Source organism: Miniopterus natalensis, chromosome 1 (assembly GCF_054644295.1).
Source record: "Miniopterus natalensis isolate mMinNat1 chromosome 1, mMinNat1.hap1, whole genome shotgun sequence".
Classification (NCBI taxonomy): Eukaryota; Metazoa; Chordata; class Mammalia; order Chiroptera; family Miniopteridae; genus Miniopterus; species Miniopterus natalensis.
This window is the reverse complement of record NC_142081.1, coordinates 170,743,745-170,764,721: the sequence shown is the minus strand read 5'-3', so window position 1 is coordinate 170,764,721 and position 20,977 is coordinate 170,743,745. Positions and strand designations below refer to the sequence as shown.

The following is a 20,977-nucleotide window of genomic DNA, read 5'->3' as shown; positions in this document are numbered from 1 at the left end:
ACAAATACTTATTAAGCATCTACTGTGTTTGCCAGGCTGGGAATATAATAGAAAACATAATGTGGGTTCTAATCTCATAGAATTGAGAGTCTATTGCAGACATCAGATTCTTGGTTTCCAGAAATCAGAGTTGTTCTGATTTTCAGAGAAACTTAAAAGAATTATCCTTTATGTTCTGCATGGACAGGACTTGTTTCACTCAGCATTGTATACCTAGTGCTCGGCACATTTTAAGGTATCCACCTATGTTCCCAGAATAAATGAATGAATGATCCGATATAAAGTGAATACTTAACAAAAAACCTAAACTGAGTGTAAGGTATGCTCCTAGAGTTGTTTAAGAGCACTTAGCCCTTTAGTATTGTTCCTTTTTTCAGGGTAACGTAGAAAAAAAATTAAATTCACTATTGGGCAAGAGTCAAAACCTTATTTTCTTTGTGGTGTGTGGGTTGTGTCTGAGTTAGCTTGCCTGTTGTGAGGGAAGGAAGGAAATTTAGAGAAGTCAGTGGTTTTATTGCCATTATAAGACCTTCTAGGCATTCCTTCCATCAACAAATATGCACTGGGCTAAGCACTGTCCCAGGCATTGAAGATGCCATGATAAGCAAGACTGGCAAGATCTCTATTCTCTGGAAGCTTCTATTCTAGAACTCTCCATAGACTATTGGACTATTATTTTCACCATTTACTTTAGGTGATTATAATTACTACATATCACTTTTATAATGAGAATATTTTTAAAAGGGGAGGAAAGTAGAATTCTTTAATAAAGGATGGATACAAATAGGGACAGCTCTGTCTCATTACACAGCAGAGGTGGTGAAAAGACCAGACACTCATTTACCAGAGAGTACATAAATTTTCAGAAAGAAATTCTGTCGTCCCTTTCAACATTTTAAATAAGTTTCTCTTCTAACCAAGTACTTCCAATCTTATAAATTTATCCTACTGAGTGTTTGCACAAATGAAGAATGTGTACAAAGACGTTATTGCAACATTATTTGTGATAGTGGAAAATGAGAAATAGCCTGCACGTCCATCACTAGAGAACTGAATAAATAATGTTATGTTTCTATGATAGAATACAATGCAGTTCTTTTTCCAATGAAGTAGATCTGTAAGTACTGACATGGAAAAATATCCATGATATATCATTTTAGGGTCAGGGATAAGTCAAAAAGGCAGGTTATTTTTTTCAAGGAAGAGTTTCCTACAATATAACAACATTTCAAGTGTTTTACGCACCTTACATATGTTCTCATTTACTCCTCATGAGAACCCTATGAAACAGATACTGTCATCATCCCCACTTTACAGATGAAGAAACTGAGTCAAACCAGAACTTGCTCAGTTAATGCATGTAGTGACCTTAAGCTCACGTGCTTAGTTACTCTGTTAGCTCCAGGAAACGACTAACTCTCCCTTTAGCTTAGACTAGTTTGACTTGGGATTCTCCCACTTTCAACCTAGAGAACCCTAACAATCCAAATGTAGACCAATAGAGGCTGGGTAGCTTACAGCATAACACTAAGTAGTTTTTAAAAAGAGGAAATGACATCCATTGATGTGAAAACCCAAATACAGGGAGAAAAGCAAGTTTACGAGGCAGGGGTGTGTGTGTGTGTGCGCGCACGGGTGCGTGGGGGGCAGATTTTATATTCACACACATACTTATAGAGAGGGAAAAGGAAGCTATATTCCAAAAGGTTAATATTGCTCACCTCTGGAGGCTAGGATGGGCAAGACTTTCACTTTTCATTTTTATATACTTCTGTGTATTTTTTAATTTTCAAAAAAGCATATCATACTTTTATAAAGCTTTTAGGCCAAAAATAACTACAGGAACCTGAAACCAGTGCAAAATAATAGACAGTAAACTGTAATTGAAAAATAAAAAAAATAACCGCAGGACATTAATTTGACACATTTTATGTTATACAGCGTCCTACTTCATTGTCTCTATTCCATATAAGAAGAGAGGCCTGGGAACTTGGGAGACCCAGGCATCTAGTCCGGGCTATTGCAAGTGTGTTCTGTAACCGGGGAAGTTGGTTTGCCTCTGTCGTCTTTCTAAGAAGGGTGCTTGTTCCCTGGCCAGTTTGGCCCAGTAGTTAGAGTGTCGGCCTGCAGACGGAAGGGTCCCAGGTTTGATTCTGGCCAAGTGCACGTACCTCGGTTGCAGGCTCGATTCCTGGCCCTGGCCTGGGCATGTGCAGGAGGCAACCAATGGATGTGTCTCTCACAAGGATGTTTCTCTCTCTCCCCCTTCCACTCTCTCTGAAAAGCAATGGAAAAAATATCCCTGGGTGACGATTAAAAAAACAAAGAAGGGTGCTTAAAATCACAGCAGCGACTATCTCAGTGGTTTCTAGGTGCCAAGCACTGCGCTAAGCAGTTTCCTCACAACAGCTCCACAAGTTGAGCATCATCTCAGTTTTCCAGAGAAGAAAACTGAAGCACATGTTGGAATCAGAATCTGAACTCGGGTTAGGTGGCCCCAAGAAGCCATGCTGTTTCCATTGCACTCTCCCAGACACCTCTTACCTCATGTCTCACGGTTTCCTGGTGCCATAATGATACACTTAAACCCAGAACTCGACTCAAAATCCTCCACCTGGAACACATTATTGTTCTAAATTAATCCCTGGCCACTATTAGAGTTTTATTTTTTCTGTATGTTGTATCAAGCTCTAAAACAGGGGGTCTCAGCTTCAGTACTACCGACCTTATAGACAGAAAAGTTCGTTTGGTGCAGTCCTGGGCACTGTAGGATGTCTGGCAGCATTGGCGGCCTCTAACCACTAGATGCAAGTAGCATCCACCCTCCAGATGGGACGCCAAAAATGCCTCCAGGCATGCTGCCAAATGTCCCCTGAGGGCAAAGTCGCCCTGGAGTTAAGCACTGCTTTAAAAGGAGGGTAAAGCCAAATGCCTGCATTGACCTGGAAGGAAAAATGTATTGAAAGGAGATACTGAATCTAGTAAACAGCTGTATAATTCTTTGACTTTACCAGCTCGGGGTAAAGTCAGCTCCATGTATTTCACAGTTACTCACCATGTGCAGAACACTGTACTAGTTACATATACCTATCCAAGATTCAGGGAGCTGGTGAATTAGAATAAATCTTGGCTCTCGACAATGGCTCCACTTCCAGAGTGAAATTCACCTTTGCCTGAGAGGAAAAGAGCCACCCAGAGGCTGCTGAGTGAGGATGGATATTCAACAGAGAACAGCAGTAACTGAACAATGCTGATTTTATTCCAACTAAATAAAGCACAGGTCATCTGGGCAATAAGCTTAACTCAAGGGGCAAAAGCCAAGAAACAAGGATGTTTTGTTTTGTTTGTTTTTTGCTTTAATCATCAGTTACTGCACATGGCTGTCTTCCACATCTCCTCTCAGAAAATGTGGGTTAACAAATCTCATGCAAAAAAAACACAGGAAAAGAGAAAAAAGGGAAATGCAATTCATCTAGTGTGTAGTTGAAGGCAGTTTCTCCAATTTCTCTTCTGCAAACTGCTCCGTCAGCACGGTCCACTTCGGATTATTTTCATATCATGACCATCTTCCCTGCAAATTGAACAACCCATTTATTACTTACTATACTGACACTGTCCCAGTATTTGTATTAAAAAAAAAAACTAGGTTATGTTCCTTCTTGGGCAATGCTTATTTAATCATCTTTAAAGCTAAATGAAGAAAACAATAAAGGTGAAGGCCTCTGCCATTGTTTCTCTAGCTGTAGGGCACAGGGCACTAACCCCAAAGAATCATTCTGAGCAGACCTAGGCAGCTAGGTCAGAGACTGAGGTCAGAGAATAGACCCCTGACATACAAAGCAGCAGACCTGGAGGAGGAGTCCCGGTCACCTGGCCAGGTGTGTTAGATGAAGAGCATCGGGTGTCATACATTTATTATTCAGCACTGTCTAGGTAGAGTTATTAAGATCTATTTCCCAACTAATGCTGCAGTACATGCCCTCTAAATTTAAAAAAGCATTTAATATTCCACAGAGTTTAACTATTAAATATACTCTTAATTTTGGAAAATCGCCCATCCATGGATAGTAACGTAACTAAATTCTCAGGTCTACAGTTGCACATGTCATTCTCCAACTTCAGCATGGAAAATGCACTGAAGGAGTCTGTGTACTTTTAAATGGCAGTCTGAAAACAGAACCACTTACGTCGCATGTGATTGTTATATCCAAGAAAAGAGCCACTGCTTCTTAATTAACCAAAATTCAAGGTCTAAAGAAAACATGCCTATTCTATACTGTAAAAATGCGTTACCTGATTTTCATGCACAGGGTACACTCATTGGGATAAGTGGACATGTCGCTTCCACATACAGGGTTAAAGTCTCTGGGACATCCTGGTAATTTATATTGATCACAGTTTGGCTAGAAAAGAGAAAGGAAGGCAGAAATTATCGAGAACTTGAAACACCTAGATTTCCTAGAAATACCCTAGAAAAATACTTCCATTTTACACACACACACACAAAACATGATTTTTCTAATGCAAAGATCAGGTGCAATGTTAAGACATTGGTTCAACGCCTCTATGTATGAAAAAATTCTCGGAGGGAGGTTTGGTCTGCCGATTTTTAAATGAAAGTCCGAGGCCTGCCACCATGCCTACCTGATTATCCTCTAGCTTCATAATTTGCACTTCACTACTATCTCCTTGTGGATGTTCCATTACATTCCACCTTAATCCCATGGCATTACGCCAAGACACACTCAGGAATCTAATCTTTTAGTCTGGGCTTTTTAAGATACTGGCATTTAACCACCAGCACTAAAGAATGCAGCAGGCTCAGAATTGGACCTTTCAGGTCATTATGGGCTGAACTGTGTCCTTCCCAAAACGATATGTTAAAGTCCTAACCCCCAGGACCTCAGAATGCGGCTTTATTTGGAAATAGGGTCTTTATACAGTAATTAAGCTAAAAGGAGGTTATTAGAGTGAGCCCCAAATCAATATGGGAAAGTTTGGACAGAGTCACACACTGTCTAAAATCATGTGAAGGCAGAGAGAACATCATTTACAAGCAAAGGAGTGCCTGAGGCCACCACATACTAGGAGAGAGGCGTGGAACAGATTCTCCCTCACAGCCCTTCGAGGGAACTGACCCTGCCAACACCTTGATTTTGGACTTCTAGCCTCTGGAACTGTGAGACAATCAATTGCTGTTGTTTTAACCACCCCAATTTGTGGCACTTGATCACATCAGCCTGAAGAAACTGTAATGGGGTCAAAGAACTCAAACCTCTGATTTGATGGAATTGAGGCCAGAAAGGTAATATGTCTTGCTCTTAGCCACTAGTGTCCAGCAAGGCCAGGACTAGAACTGGTCATGGTGACCAGACTGGTGCGCAGAGTTCCAATTTCACAAAAAGTTAAATATATGGCCTGCTGTATTTCTGCTTTATATTCATACATTTATATATACAATTGACCCTCGAACAACGCAAAGGGGTTAAGGGCACAAACCCTGCATGCAGTAAAAAGTCTGCATATAACTTCTGACTCCCCAAAACTTAATCTATTTTGTTTGTTTTAGTAAATGGTGATCACCTTTCCTCACTTCAGAGTAAAAGAAGTCACCTTGCACCTTTCTATTGATACTATCTGGATTTATACCGGCCTAAGCAAGACTAGCCACAGGCCAAACCCTGAAGTAAAAGAGGGTTTGCCGGCCCTTCCCATCCCGTTCAGCATGCCACGCTTCACTTAGGAGCACGATGTGTGCTGTGCCAGGTTCACTAAGATGATGCCGCCTAGGGCTGCTCGCACAGGCAGAGTAGATGCCCTCGCATCCAACAAGACTGGGACAAGTGGTGGTTGGCTATTTAACTGAAAAAGTAGATTAAAGCAAGGAAGCAATAACAAAAAAGTAATGCATACTCTAAACATGTTATCCTAAAACATAAATGGAAACAAAACTGCCCATCTTTTGATGTAAGACCATGAATAGCAATGCATTTGGTCACCTGTAATGCTAGGTATGACCATATGGCTAAGGTCAGGCCAATGGGACATTCCTGGAATTATTGTACAGTAGCTTCTGGGACCCTGTTTTTAAAAAAACTGTCTTCTGCTTCCCCTCTCAATTTGTATTCTTCTTTGTCCATTCCTCCATCCTGCTGTGAGGCACTTACCTTTAGACCAGAAGGACAAAGGCCACATCGCAGAAGGGCAGCACTGTGCAATATTATTTTGTCTTTATTACTTGTAGCTGAATCTAATCTTTTTTTTTTTTAAATATGACTTTGTTGATTTCAGCGAGAGGAAGGGAGAGGGAGGGAGGGATAGAAACACTGCTGATAAGAATCGTTGATCAGCTGTCTCCTGCATGTCCCCTACTGGAGATCAAGCCTGCAACCCGGGCATGTGCCCTAATCGGGAATCGAACTGGCATCTCCTGGTTCACGGGTTGAACCTCAACCACTGAGCAACACCGGCCAGGCTGAATCTAATCTTAATTCAAGAGGTAAGACCTTTCCTTTGAATGTTTCCTCTAAATTTTTTGTGTGCAAAACTCATAAATAAATCACCTAGGATTTCCTGTTTTGGTTTCTTTAAAACAGGACTTCTCAACCCCTATTCATATTTGGGACCAGATAATTCTTTGCTGTGGGCGGTTGTCCTTGGTACTGCAGGATATTTAGTAGAATCCTTATTTTTTCACCACTCATCAAAAATAATAGTCTAAATGTCTTTCCGGGGTGAGGTGGGAGGCAAAACCATCCCCAGTTGGAACCATTGTTTTAAAATACAGTGAGAGCCCGGCCAGGCGTGGCTCAGCGGTTGAGCATCGACCTAGGATCCAGGCGATTGGGGTTCGATTTCCAGTCAGGGCACATGCCCAGGTTGCGGGCTCGATCCCCAGTTGGGGGCACGCAGGGGGCGGCCAATTGGTGGCTCTCTCATCATTGATGTTTCTATCTCTCTCTCTCCCTCTCTTTTCCTGTCTCTGAAATCAATAAAGATATATTTTGAAAAATAAATAAAATAAAATACAGTGAGAATTTAAAGACACTTGCAAAAACAATAATATCCAATTTTTTAAAACCTTTTTTACAGTTGTTTTACCGACACCTAATTCAACAGCAATATTTTTTAGCAATTTGTCTTTTAGTAAGTCTTTCTAAAGCATTCAACACAGTTCCCATTTGAAGTACAACTTTCTTTACACTCATATTTATGTTGTCTGTACATTTTTAATTAAAATAAAACTGGAGACTGACCTAACAGGCATGTGAACACACACACTTGAGTATTGCTACTACAATTCCACTGGTGGGAATAAAGTCAACCGGCATACAGACAGTAGTCTATCTGCACCAGGGGATGATTAATATGCTGCAGGAATTGTTCAGAGAGAAAGGAAAGGGTCATCTGTTTGTGAGATACTTAAGTGGAGGCTGATTGAGTTTTTAATTATTAAGAAGTAGCCCACTGTGGATCCACACAGGGCTGCATGTGCATGTCACCTTGGAAGCTTGTTAAAAATACAGATTTGGGGCCTTCCCCCAGACCTACTCAATCAGAATCTCCAGGGTTAGAATCTGTGTGTCTAGAGGCTCCTGAATTCTGATTCAGCTAAGACTGGGTTTAGTAACCACTGCTTCCAGTCATTCTGACAATCAGTCCACTCTACTTGGTGAAAGCTAAGGAAAATGCACAAAGACACACAATTTGAATCACAATTTCAGAGAACCTTTTCTACCTCCTCCTTTATAATCAAGATATATCTTGCCTATGTCCCACTCTCTCAAAGATGACCAGGTAAACAACTAGCTAATCAAAGTTAATCTATGCCTGAAAGTCTTAGGATTTTTTTAAATATTCAACAGGAGTTTTCAAATTCTTTCATCTCAAAGAATGACTAATATATAACTTTTGAAGAGCTGGTAAGGAAGTTTTTGGGGGTTTTTTTTGAAGCAGAAGACTTTTGATGTCCCTCATTCTTTGAGGAACCTGGCCAGCTGCAAGGCAATGTTGGTGTTCCAGTCTGTTTCCAGTCTCTCTGATTCTCCTGACTTCAAAGCTAGGTTTGGATGCCTACCATGTAACTTTATGACATTTGGGTTACTCACTTCCCGGATTTTCTCTTATGTGAGACATAAGACTACATGAACAAACACTTCTCACCCTTAACAATGAGGTCAAATAATTTCATTAATAAACTACTCCCCCTGCCTGACCGGTGTGGCTCAGTGGTTGATCGCCGACCTAAGAACCAGGAGGTCACGGTTTGATTCCCGGTCACAGCACATGCCCAGGTTGCAGGCACACTTCCAGTGGGGGGCTTGCAGGAGGCAGTCTATTAATAACTCTCTCTCATCACTGATGTTTCTCTCTCTCCCTCGCCCTTCCTCTCTCTGAAATAAAAATGTAAAAAAATAAAAACCTACAGCTTTAAATTAAATAAATAAAATAAATAAATTATTCCCCCAATAAACCCTTAGTTTTATTCATTTACCCAAATTTGTGCCAAAGGAAAAAAATTCAGAATACGTTCATCATCTGAGGAGGCTAAATTACTCCCACAAGATGTCAACTATAGGAACTCACTCCTAGCAGATAGGAAGTCTCCCCTTGCGGACTGTTCCTCAGAGCTTCAGAAGACAGTCTGTCTGGAGGAGGGCCACCTGGCAAATTTACTTATTCCTTAGAATCATTTTAATTTTTATAAAAGGATGTGATATGCTTTTAAGGAATTCTCTGAGCTTTACACTCTGAAACTTTTACATAAAGTTACATATACTTTATCAAATATATTCCCTTATTTATTCATTCAATAAATGAATACGCTAAGATTTTAAGATCGATGTTATAAGAAATACAAAGACAAATTGAGTCCTGCCTGTAAGAAGTTTAGCATCCAATAAGGGAACCAAGAAATACACACAGTGTTCTTACAGGATGGGTAGAATTTAGAGAGGTTTGGGAGAATGTCTACCTCAAGGACATAGAAGAGACTAAGTAAAGGCACAGTGGTGAAGGAAGTGTCTGACCTGAGAGCAAAGCAGTTTAATTTAAAGGAACATCCAACACCCATTCATGACAAAAACACTTAACAACCTGGAAACAGAGAGAATTTCCTCAACCTGATAAAGGACAGCTACAAAAAACCCACAGCTAACATTATACTTAATGGTGAAAGACTGAATGCTTTTACCTTAAAATCAGGAACAAGCAAGAATGTCCACTTTCATCTGTTCTATTCAACATTATATGGAAGGTTCTAGCCAAGGTAATTAAGTAAAATAAATAAAAGCCACCCAGATTGGAAAGGAAGAAATAAATCTTTCTCTAATCAAAGATGACATAATCTTTTTATATGGAAGGTCCTAAGGAATCCATACACACACAAAAAACCTATTAGAACTGAAAAATTCAACAAGATTAGAAGATACGAGATCAATATGTAAAAGTCAACTGTATTTCTATACACTCACAATGAACAATCTGAAAATATAGAAAATAATTCCATTTATAATACTATCAAAAAGAATAAAATATTTAGGAATAAAATTTAACAAAAGAGGTTTAAGAATTATACACTGAAAACTACAAAACACTGTTAAAAGAAATTAAAGACCTAAATAAATGAAAAGACATCCCATATTCATGGATCAAAAAACTTAACTTTCTTAAGATGGCAATACTCCCCAAATTGTTCTATAGGTTCAATGCATTGCCTGTCAAGATTTCAAATGTCTTTTTTGCAGCAGCAGAAACTGGCGAACTGATCTTAAAATTCATATAGAAATGCAAGACGCCCAGAAGAGCCAGAACAATCTTGAAGAAAAAGTTGGAGGATTAACACTTCACCATTTCAAAACTTACTACAAAGCTACAGTGATTAAAACAATTTAGCACTAGTATAAATATAGAGGGGTGTAAACTATGGGAAACGAGCAAAAGGTACAGGTAGAAAGAGAAAGGTAGGCTGCAGTAAGGACATGAAACATTCTCTGTGGGCACCCGGAAGTCTCTAGGTTTTGCACAGACATGCTGTACTCAGAGTAAAGATTTTGAAGAGTAATTGCAGCAGGAGCTGGAAAGTGGAGATACTAAAGGTTGAAGAAAATCGCTTAGGGAGCTATTATGCTAGTCTAGGCAAGAGGTAATGGGGGCCTTAAACTGGAGTACTGGCAACGGAAATGGGGAAGAAAAAGAAAGATCTCTCTCTCTCTTTTTTAATCCTTACCCAAGGACACTTTTTCCAATGCTTTTCAGAAAGAGTGAAAGAGAGGGAGAGAGAGAAACATCAATGAGAGAGATGGCTAGGACTTGATTAATAACTGACAGCTTTCCTAATTTTTGTTCCCACTTGCAACTTAGGACCAATCAGAGAGAGCCAAATATGCCCTCCTAACCAATCACACGTCCAACCTATGCACTATTTGCTTTTAGGTGTCCAGTCTCCAGCTTCCCCATGCCAACAGCCTCCAATCAGGGCATGCCTGAAGCCTTCCTTCCTCCAACCCCTCCACCTGAATTTGTGTCTCTGCCAAATACAAGTGAGGTAGATGACTCTGTTGTTACAGCAAGTTCTGAATAGTTTTTCTTTGTTCTCATTTGGTTGGTCTTTGCTTCCACAGAATTTAATTTGATAATTGTACTGTATTAAAAATGTCTAGCACATTAACTATTAAGCCAAGGACATTCCAAATCATTAAAAGAAATATTAAAGGAAACAAAGTCTTGAGGCCTTCAAGGCCTGAGCTATTTTCAACCAAAATTTACATTTTTGATCTGTATTAAAAAGCCTCCCTGAGAGTCTCATTTCTAAAGCGTCAAGTTTCAAAAGTGGCAGATCTAAAAACTAACCCCCAACCCAAACTGTTGTGGGCTTCACTATCAGAAACAGTACAAATGGTTTCCTACTTACTGTTTTATAGTCTAAAGGTTGGCCAAATTGATTGTTCAGAGAGGCTGCAAGAAGAAAACAGACATTTTAAAGTATGTGATTATGGTTAATTCTTGTTCATAAGAGGCTTTTTAAATCCAGCTTGTGATTTATCCAGGCCACACCTTCTCCCTTTCCCTTGTGAGACGCCTAATTTCTTTGAACCACCCCTCTGACCACCCACCTCCAAAGGATATTCCGTTTTTTCTGGCACCTCTCCTAGCAGGCACACACAAAGAACATTTGGTACGGGTTCCAAAGTGACCACCTTAATAGGGTTGCTTGAGAAAGGGCTATGGAGCTATGGAATAAATCAGAGAAGTAACTCCTAATAACCCACAATATTCTTTTCCTCTGCAGCTCAGAGTAATGAACGCAAAACTTAACATTAGGTGTTAGCATTATAACTCCATTTTAAAAAGGGCGTCAGGTCTGGCTGGACTGAAGCCCTTCTCAGACGCCCGGAGACCCTGGCGCACCGGGCCCCCAGCCTTCCTAACCCGCATACACCTCCTGCTGCGGTTGGGCAGGGCCGCCGTGGACCTAAAAACCCGGCGCCTTATCTTGGGCTCCAGGGCTCTGCTCTAGGGAGAAAGGGCAGCCCGCAGGGCGACTCCAGGCGCCCCGGGAACGAAGCCCAAGCAAGAACTAGAGGGGCCCTGGCGTTCCGCCACCCCCACATCCCGCCGTTGCTCCAGGACCGCGGCGGGGCCAGAAACCGCCAGTAACGGGTGCGAGGCGGGGCGCCAGGGGCGCCAGGACCCCGCAATCGCGGGGAGGCGCCGCTCATTACTCCTCCGCGGGGCCCAGGGCCGGGCGGGCAGGCGGGCGGTACCTGCCAGGGCCCCTGCCAGGAGCCACAGCACCGCGCCCGTCGCCAGGAGCGCCATCCTCCGCCTGCGCCGCTCCGAGGCTGCGCTTCAGTGCGGGCGCGAGGCGGGACCGCGCGGGGTCGGCTGCGGCGCTGCGGGGCGAGGGCGGGGCGGGGAGGGGAAGGAAGGGGAGGCCGAGGGCAGGTGGAAGAGCCAGGAACGGGGGGCAGGGGGCAGGAAAGGATGGGGGAGCGAGGGGGGAGGGGAAGCAGAAGGTGGGCCGTGCGCGTCCCCGTCGTCCCACTCTCCACCCCGCTGGGGGTGGGAGTAAATAATAAGGGGGCGAATCTTTTCCCGCAGCAACAAGACCCTTGTAAGAGCCCCGGGAAACAACCTCGTGGGCTGTCAGCCCCCGTTTCTTCAGCATCTGCTCCGACCCAGGCAGTGTTTCGGAGGCCGAACTGGAAGGGTCCCTGCTCGCAAGAAGCTCTCCAGTGTAGGTGTTGGGAATGGGTGACACAGGGAACTCCAAAGCAAAGGAATAAAAACAATTGTTTCTAAAATTAAGTGTTAGAGCTCGGCTGGGCGTGGCTCAGCGGTTGAGCATCTACCTGGGATCCAGGCGATCCGGTTTCAGTTCCCAGTCAGGGCACATGCCCGGGTTGCAGGCTCAATCAATGACTCTCTCATCATTGATGTTTCTATCTCTCTCTCTCTCTCTCCCTCTCTCTGAAATCAATAAAGATATATTTAAAAAATAAATAAATAAAATAAAATTAAGTGTTAGAAAATGTTGGGGGAAAGGAAAGGCTCTCCATTGGGAGGCCTGGAAAGGCTCTTCATAGGTGGCGTTTGAGCTGAAAGCTGAGGCAAGAGAAGGAAGCTTGGTGAAAGCCTGGGGGCAAGAAGTCCAGGCCCAAAGACAAGGAGTGCAGAGACCCCGAGGCAGGAGCCGCCTCAGTGATTCAGCTGGAGGGGGAAAGGGAACAGGAGAGGGAACTGCAAGGTCAAGATCATGTATGGCTGGGTAGGTCATGATTCAGTTTTGGATTTTTTTCTGCTTGCTGTTAAAAGCCAGTGGAGGACTTTAAGCAAGGGAATGCCCTGATCTGACTTATGTTTTAATAAACTGGATGAAGAATGGACAGGAGATAGATTTGGCAGGGAGATAAATTAGGTGGCTGTTGCGGTGATGGAAGCAAGAGATGAGGTGTGTAAAGAGGGCAGTTACTCTGTTCCTAAGCAACTACGCACTTGTTCCTAACTCAGGTCACATAGGCTGTTGTGTTGTCACAGAGCCAAACATCTCCAGCCTCTCCCAGCAAGTGACATTGTCTATTTCTCTGACTTCTGTGTCCTTAGTGCCTGGTACCATGCCTGACACAAGCTCAATAAAAGCTGGCTGAATAAATGAATCCTTACAATGTTAAACTGACATCACAATAAGAAAGTAGACCCAAAAGAGAAAGACATGTGATCCGGGAAACAGGAATTCCAACCCAAGGGGGAAGCAAAGGGAATCAGTAGGCGGCAGCAGTCCTAGCATTCAGCCGAGCCAGACTGGAACAAGCAAAGGCCCAGGAAGACAGTTTCTAGAGGATGTCATAGATAGAATATGAAATGTGTCCTACAGTAACTGAGGTGAGGGATTAATTAGTAACAAGTTCAAAGAAAACTAAGTAGGTTGAGGGCGTCTTCACTGACAAACAGAAGTGTAGGTGATGGTCTAAGAGTTCACTGCCAAGCTGGGAACCAGGGAAATAGCCTAGACTGACCATAAGATAGAGCAGGATCTCACCTTGGTGGTGCAGACACGCCTGCAACAGACACAAGATAAATTTCAGACCATGTCCAACCAGATCACTGGAAGAACTGGTGACGTGAGTAGTCGCATTGATGACCTGGAGAAAAACATTGCAGACCTCATGACACAGGCTGGGGTGAAACAACTAGAAGGTGAAAACAAGATACCTGCTACACAGAAGAGTTGAAGGCTGCTAATTTACACTGAAATTGGGAACATGGTTTTTACAAGCCAAGAGAAGACCAGATGGCTTTTCGCAACTAACTATTATAGACAAACAGGTTTTGTTTTGTAAAGTGTGCATTCTTCTTATCACGTGCTGTATAGTTAGTTTATAGAATGATTTTTTCCCCCAGTTTCTTGAACATGGTAACTTCACATCTTGGATCATGATCAGTTGTGCTGTCAATTAAACACTAAAACTTCGGTGGTGACCACATAAAATTGTCAAATTTTTTAGTGTATTTTTGTGAAGTCATTTTTTTATCATTCCTTTTGCTTATTGATTTGAGAGAGAGAGAAACATTGATTTGTTGTCCCATTCATTTATTTATTGGCTGATTCTTATATGTGCCCTGACCAGGGAACTGGACACGCAACGTTGACGAATTGGGACGATGCTCTAATCAACTGAGCTACCTGGACCAAGGCTCTATCATTCCTTTAGTATGTAGTAGTTGCTATTTGATAGAAGATGCTGTGTAATTTTTTTCTATTAGATATATAGTAGAGCCTAATTTCATTATAATTAGGCTTTGTGAAGTAAGACATTTATAGAGTTTAGGGTTGTTCAATTCTCAACACAGAGTAACTATTGAGCTAACACCAAATAGTGTGTTGGTGATACTTTTCAAATCATTCAAAACATTTAAAACACAATTTTATGTCTTAAGTCCCTGAGGTCAGATGCTAAAGTAATGAAGAATAACCACTGCCACCATAGGTGAGAATTTTTAGATACAGAAAAGACAGCATTGCCTGATGTGATGGGGTGTGTTCATTAGTTAGAATTTTGCATGAAGTTGGACTGCTTCAGTGGGGCCCTAAGTTGTTCATCTAAAATAGTCACCGCAGGGAATCTGGCAGGATTTTAAAACTCAATTACTCCATCTTTTCTTTGAGCTACTGATGGGGAAAAGAAACAGAAAAGGATGAGACCACGTTAAGTCCGTGCCAGTTGCTTCACTCGAAAATAATAAATGACTTGTAGTAAGCTCAAGTTTTTAAGAAATTCTGTTTCTGTAAACTATTTCTTACCTAAATTTTTGCAGAGTAATGGTTTTATTATTGGTTATAGAAGACAAGAATAATAACGCTTGCCACCCAAAAATGTAGTGTAGGGAGCACTAAATATTGACTGTGAAGGAGATCCATGTGATTATCACAGCAAAGTGATTCTGCAATAGAAAGAAAATGAGAAGGTTAAGGAATGGTATTGTGCTTCACAGAGGAAAACTCCTGATAAACACAGTATGATTTTTAAAAAATTTTCCTGTATCACCTGTCTTGGTTGTTTGCATTGCAAATATATAATAAAATTAAGAAACAAAGAATACTAAGAAAAAATTAAAAGACAGTTATTGGCTTCAGGAAAAACAAAGTTGTTCAATACTGTAAATATCAATCACTGTGTAACCAAAATTATGATTAACTGTTTGGGGAGAATGGGAGAGGAAATGTACTTATGGGTAGTGGGAGGGAGAGGAGGTGAGATAGGGTTAACTCTTTCTTAGTGAAAACCAAGGGACAAAAAAATCTCACCTGAACAACCAAGAAGAGGCATTTATACATATTGTTTAGAGATGTGAAGATAAATATCCAAATAATTAAAACCGTGTAAATTGCTTTCTTCTGGAATTGGGGGATGAGGCAGGAGGGTGAGAGTAGGAACAGCCAGCCCGCTGCTTTTCTTCTTAACAAACTGCATGTGTTAGGGGCTGAATTGTGTCTCCCGCCAAATTCATGTTGAAGTCCTAACCCCCAGTACCTCAGAATGTAACTGTATTTGGAGATAGGGCCTTTAAAGAAGTAATTAAGTTAAAATGGAGTCAGAGAGAGCATTGCCATCTGCAACCCAAGGAGAGAGGACTCAGAGGAAAAAAACAACAACAAAAAACAAGCAGCTGACACACTGATCTTGGACTTTTAGCCTCCAGAACTGTGAGAAAATACATTTCTGTTGTTTAAAGCACCTGGTCTGTGGTATTCTGTTATGGAAGCCCCAGTAAACTAATACAGCATGTACAAGTAATTAAAAAAAGTAAGGTTATATGCATGTATCATTTTTTATTAAAATTAAATTTTAAGAAATTTAATAGATAAAAGTAAAGTTATTCCAAGACACATACATGAGTGCCCTCCAACAGTACGTCATATAGTATTCAAGAATATTTTTTAAAGTATGTTTTTATTGATTTCAGATAGAGGAAGGGAGAGGGAGAGAGAGAGAGAGAAACATCAATGATGAGAGAGAACCATCCATTGGCTGCCTCCTGCACACCCCCTACTGGAGTTCAAGCCCAAAACCCAAGCAGATGCCCTGACCAGGAATTGAACCTTGACCTCCAGGTTCATGGGTCAACACTCAAGCACTGAGCCATACCGGCTGGGCTGAGAATATTTATTTACTAATTTTTTTTTCCCCTAAGAAGCTCCCTTTAATTTATTAATTCTGAACACAAGTTTTGGTAGCTATTTAGCAAGAGGTTGAGAGAGAGAAATAATTTTGCCAAAGAAATAGCAAGTTAGTGCACTGGCAGCTGCACTTTCTTTCCGCCTCTTATGCCTATGTGTCAAATATTGATTCTGTGACATACTCCCTGTATCAGTCAGGGACCAGTCTGGAAAACACAAGACTCACTAGGTATTGCACCAGAGAGAAATTAATATAAGAAACTGGCCAAACTAGTATAGGAGAACTAAAAAAAAACAGAAAGGGAACAATGAGGCAACACACGGAGGTGGTAACTTCAGGATGTTGGTATTACCCCTACGTCAGGGGAAACAAAGAACCAGCTTTGTCAGAAGGTAGAAATTTGGAGGAGAGGCCCTGGAAAGCGGGGGCTCAAACCTCTGAGCAGGGGTGCTGCCCAGCTGGTGCTGGAGGGCCTGAGGGAGCATAATGAGGCAGTTCTGAGACTGGCACCAGCTGCTACTGCCAGGTGAAGAGACATTGCTGAGGCACTGCTGCAAGAACAGCAAACACACAGGAGCAGGTCCTCTTCCACGTTATTTGCCTTGTAGCATCCTCTTAACACATCCTGTTGGGGCAGAACCTTCAGGAAGCCGGTTGGCAAAGTAGAAAAGAGATACAATAACTTAATGACTGGCACAGTCGCATACCCTGCCCCTTGATTTTAGCGACCTCAAAAACTGGGACAAGAAAATGACATGCAGTAGTTTTAAGCTCCAGCTAGCACCACGCACAGCTGAGTTCTGGCTAGTGTCCTGTTTGAGGCCAAAGGGTAAATTTGGAATTAGTGTTAATACTTAGTCCCGAGTCACATAATGTAAGTAAGTTCTTCATGTTTGTTTGGTTTTTTTGTGTGTGTTTTGTTTTTGTTTTAAAACATATTTTCATTGATTTTAGAAAGAGAGGAAGGAAGAAGGATAGAGATAGAAACATCAACAAGAGAGAGACATCAATCGGCTGTCCCCCACATGCCCCACACCAGGAATTAAGCCCCTAACCCAGGCATGTGCCCTAACCAGGAATTGAACCCGAGACCTCTTGGTTCATGAGTCAAGGCTCAGTGAGACATACACAAAAATATTTCCTTACCTATGTTGGATTTCTGTGCAAATAATATATGCACTTGCTTATAAACTCTGATGCTTCAGGAACACAAACTGAAATCTAACACAGACTCAGGGACAATGCTTAGAGTTGGGTTCATAGGAATTTCAGCTTCAAAAAGAAAGCCCTTTCTGCCCAGGCTAGTGTGGCTTAGGTGGTTGGGCACCATCCAGTACACTGAATGGTTGCCGGTTCTATTCTGGTCAGGGCACATGCCCAGGTTTCCGGCTCAATCCCTGGGAAGAGGTGATTGATATTTCTCTCGCTCCCTCTCCCTTCCTCTCTCTCTAAAAAAAATCAATTAAAAAGATCTTTTAAAAAATAAAGCCATTTACTCCTGAAGATAGATTTGCTCTAAATGCATGTGGGTAGATGTTGCTGCCTTTATGTTATTTTGTTCCAAACAGTTGATATTACACCTTAGAAATATTTTGTACCATGGTGCTTTTCCCATAGTTGTCTCAGCATTTGTCAGCCATGTGGAACAAGGGTTAACAAATGTTTTCAGTAAAGGACCAAAGAGTAAACACTTCGGACTTTGCAAGTCATACAATCTGTCACAACTTGTCAACTCCTTCACTATAATGCAAAAACAGGATGGACTACCAGTCTAAGAATGGGAATGGCTGTGTTCCAGGAAAACTTTACAAGACAGGCAGCAGGCCACATTTAGACTATAGGCCATAGTTTACTGACTTCCTGGCCAAATATGCAAACAAAAATGGCCAATTTGCTGATCACTGGCATGTTTGTGAAAGGGAACACCAAGAGCAAGCTAGGACATATGGTCTGTTGTTACTCATTGTGGTTGGGTTTTCAGTCCTTTTTTAGGTACACACTGCTGTCTTAGGTCCTCACAGCTCAAAATGAATGAAAATTTCATAAGTTATCTAGGCAATTTAGGAAAAACAAAATTTTCTAGTCACTTCATTCAAATCATTGTTCTTTTATGCTTGAATTATCTGACTGTGCCTATAGAGGTCTTTTAAGTCAGTTTTCTGCCACTTGCTGCTGGTCTGCCTGTGATTACAGGTGCCAGTGAGTCTCTTGAAATTACCAGAAATAACTATTATCTGAATGGCCTCTCTGTATGGCAAGGCAAACTCTAATTACCAAACATCTGCTTTTCTTGTTGTCCTGTGAATTTCCCTTTTCCCCTTGGAAGCCCCATGCCCCTGTCCCATTCCTTACGATGGCATACAAGCCTAAACTGACTAACTTGTCCTTGGATCTCATATTTTTTATGGGGGTCCTGTATGTATGTAATTAAATTTGTCTCCTGTTAATCTGTCTTATGTCAATTTAATTATTAGACAAGCCAAAAGAACCCAAAAGTGTAGAGGAAAAATTTTCCTTCCCAACAGAGTCCTCTTTGAAATATTGGAAGGTATTTTGCAGGGCCACAATTTAGAAGTTAACAGAAAAAAAAAAAAATCAAAGATAAGATAAGTTTATTTTTTAATAAACCATCCCTACAACCCAGAAGGGTATATGATTCTATAAATTTTATTCATTCATCATTCCACAAATAATTATAAAATTCTATATATGCACTGTCCTAGGAACTAGATTTATCAGGAAACAAACATACTAAAACTCCCTGCCCTCAAGAAGTTTATATTCTAGTGATATTACTATGATAAAAAGCCCAGTTGCAACAACTACTAAGTGTTCAAATAATGGTCACAATCAATATATAACTTACTGTTAATTGATTACATAAGACCTATGGATCAGAGAATATAGTAAGTCAGGCTATATATATATCTATATATCTCAATATAGTAAGTCAGGCCATATATATATATATATGTATATATATATACATATATATATATATATATATAGTAAGTCAGGCCATACATACACACACACACATATACACATATATACGTATATATCAAAGATATATGCTGTCAATCCTAGGCATATTATCAGATTTCATCTAAATGGAAGTTACAGGAGAACCAAAGGCACTGTGGAAAACTTTAACTGGGTCCTCTGAATTAAAGCCAAACCTTTGTGGGTTTTAGAAAATATAGTTTCTTTTCATAAAAATTATGTTGTTTATGTTAATAAGTAATGAGTTTTTAAATTATTATTAAATGAGTTGATATTTTCTAAGTTCTCAGTTTTAATTTCTAATATTAAATACTGATAGGCATAACAGAAAACACTCTTTAGGGGATCTTCAGTTCATAAGAGTATAAAAATTTGGTGTTGGAATAAAATAAATATTATCCTCATGTTATGGTTAGTGTAGTGGGGCTCAAAGAAGCCAAGAAAGGTATCTTTTAAAAGACAAGCCTAGTTCAATCTTGTTTTCCTTTCCATTCAGCTCTGTGATATATTTACTTCATCCTTTGAAACCAACATAACTGGAATTGTGTATAAAATCAGGTTTGGCAGCCCAACATATGTATTCCTTATTACCTCTGTCAAGTTTAAACTTTTAAGGAAAATTATCCAAAACTTGGAAATAAGGCAAAATATTACTATGTGCCTTTTTAAAGTCATACTAGACAGAGCACTGAGAAGCCTACATGGGAGTATGGGGATCATCTGATTCTAAGGGATGTCATCTTATTTGGTTTATCATTTATTATTGATAGGGCCCAGAGTCTATAAAATTAGATATTAACTTATAGAAGAAAAGTTGCAAGTGAGTTTATCAGGTAGAAAAAATAACTCCAAATGTTACTGCTTTATTGCTCTGTCAATATAAAGCAGTGTTACATTTAATTTTGTAGTATTATTCCAAAATTCCTGTTATCAAAGACTATATTTACCAATCTCCTCTATTCTCCTTTGAGCTGGGCTTATGTCCTACTGGTTCCCTCACCAATGAATTAAGAAGACTAAATAAGAGGCCTGTTTGCTTGGCAGTTGGGGAAGGAGTGTTTCTGATTTGGGAGGACCATCAAGTGCAAAGGCCAGCATGACTCCTTTAGAGAATTCCAAATATGGCTAAAGCAATGCTTCTTGAACTTTGATAAACATGTGAATCGCTTGGATTCAGTAAATCTAGGGTGAGGTCCAGGATTCTGCATTTCTACAGGCTCCTAGATGAAGCTGATGCTGCTTTTCCATGGACCATACTTTGAGTAATAAGGGGCTAGGCCAGAGCATAGGCACATGTGAGAATGTCCAGAGATGAAGACAGAAACTTGGAGAGGTGAATGTGGCATTAGAATAGGCTTTCTAATAAAAAGGATCATTTTTTACACTCTACATAAAAAAAAAAAATTAAAAAAAAGATTCCTAAGCCCAAGAAGGTTCACTCATTTGAAATAACATATGCAGAAATAAGCCACTCAGAGAAAAACAAGTACCACATGATCTCACTCATATGTGGAATATAACAAACAAAATAAACTCTTGAACAAAATAGATCCAGAGACATAGAAGCATGGAACAGAATGAAGGATCTCAGAGGGAAGGCAGGGAGAGATTAATCAAAGAGCTTATATGCTTATATGCATAATGTATGGACACAGACATAGGTATGGGGAAGGCCTGGGGGTGGGGTGGATGTGGGGTGGAGGGGATCAGTGGGGGGGAAGGGAACATCTGTAATACTTTCAACAATAAAGATAAATTTTTTTTAAAAAGAAATAACATGCACTCCCACCACA

The 20,977-nt window shown here is 40.7% G+C and overlaps 1 protein-coding gene and 1 pseudogene across 1 annotated transcript; one reads left to right on the top strand and one right to left on the bottom strand.

The window, feature by feature from the left end:
- Positions 1-3,308: 3,308 nt before the first annotated feature.
- On the bottom strand, positions 3,309-11,827 carry SPINK2 (serine peptidase inhibitor Kazal type 2). The gene is made up of 4 exons (XM_087816747.1): positions 11,766-11,827; positions 10,913-10,956; positions 4,294-4,403; positions 3,309-3,571 (listed from the first exon to the last, which is right to left on the bottom strand). Exons 1-4 carry the CDS (start codon positions 11,818-11,820, stop codon positions 3,526-3,528), a joined length of 255 nt encoding a protein of 84 aa, XP_087672873.1. The 5' UTR covers positions 11,821-11,827; the 3' UTR covers positions 3,309-3,525.
- Positions 11,828-13,472: 1,645 nt separating this feature from the next.
- LOC107533232 (heat shock factor-binding protein 1 pseudogene) lies at positions 13,473-13,733 on the top strand (annotated as a pseudogene).
- The last annotated feature ends 7,244 nt before the right edge of the window (positions 13,734-20,977 follow it).

Excerpts from the sequence above, each read along its gene's own strand:
- SPINK2 (XM_087816747.1), bottom strand. The coding sequence starts at position 11,820 with ATGGCGCTCCTGGCGACGGGCGCGGTGCTGTGGCTCCTGGCAGGGGCC. Across the intron at positions 10,957-11,765 it reads CCTGGCAGGGGCCCTGGCAG|CCTCTCTGAACAATCAATTT; the intron begins GTACCGCCCGCC and ends TTCTTCTTGCAG. Across the intron at positions 3,572-4,293 it reads ACCCTGTGCATGAAAATCAG|GGAAGATGGTCATGATATGA; the intron begins GTAACGCATTTT and ends TTCAATTTGCAG.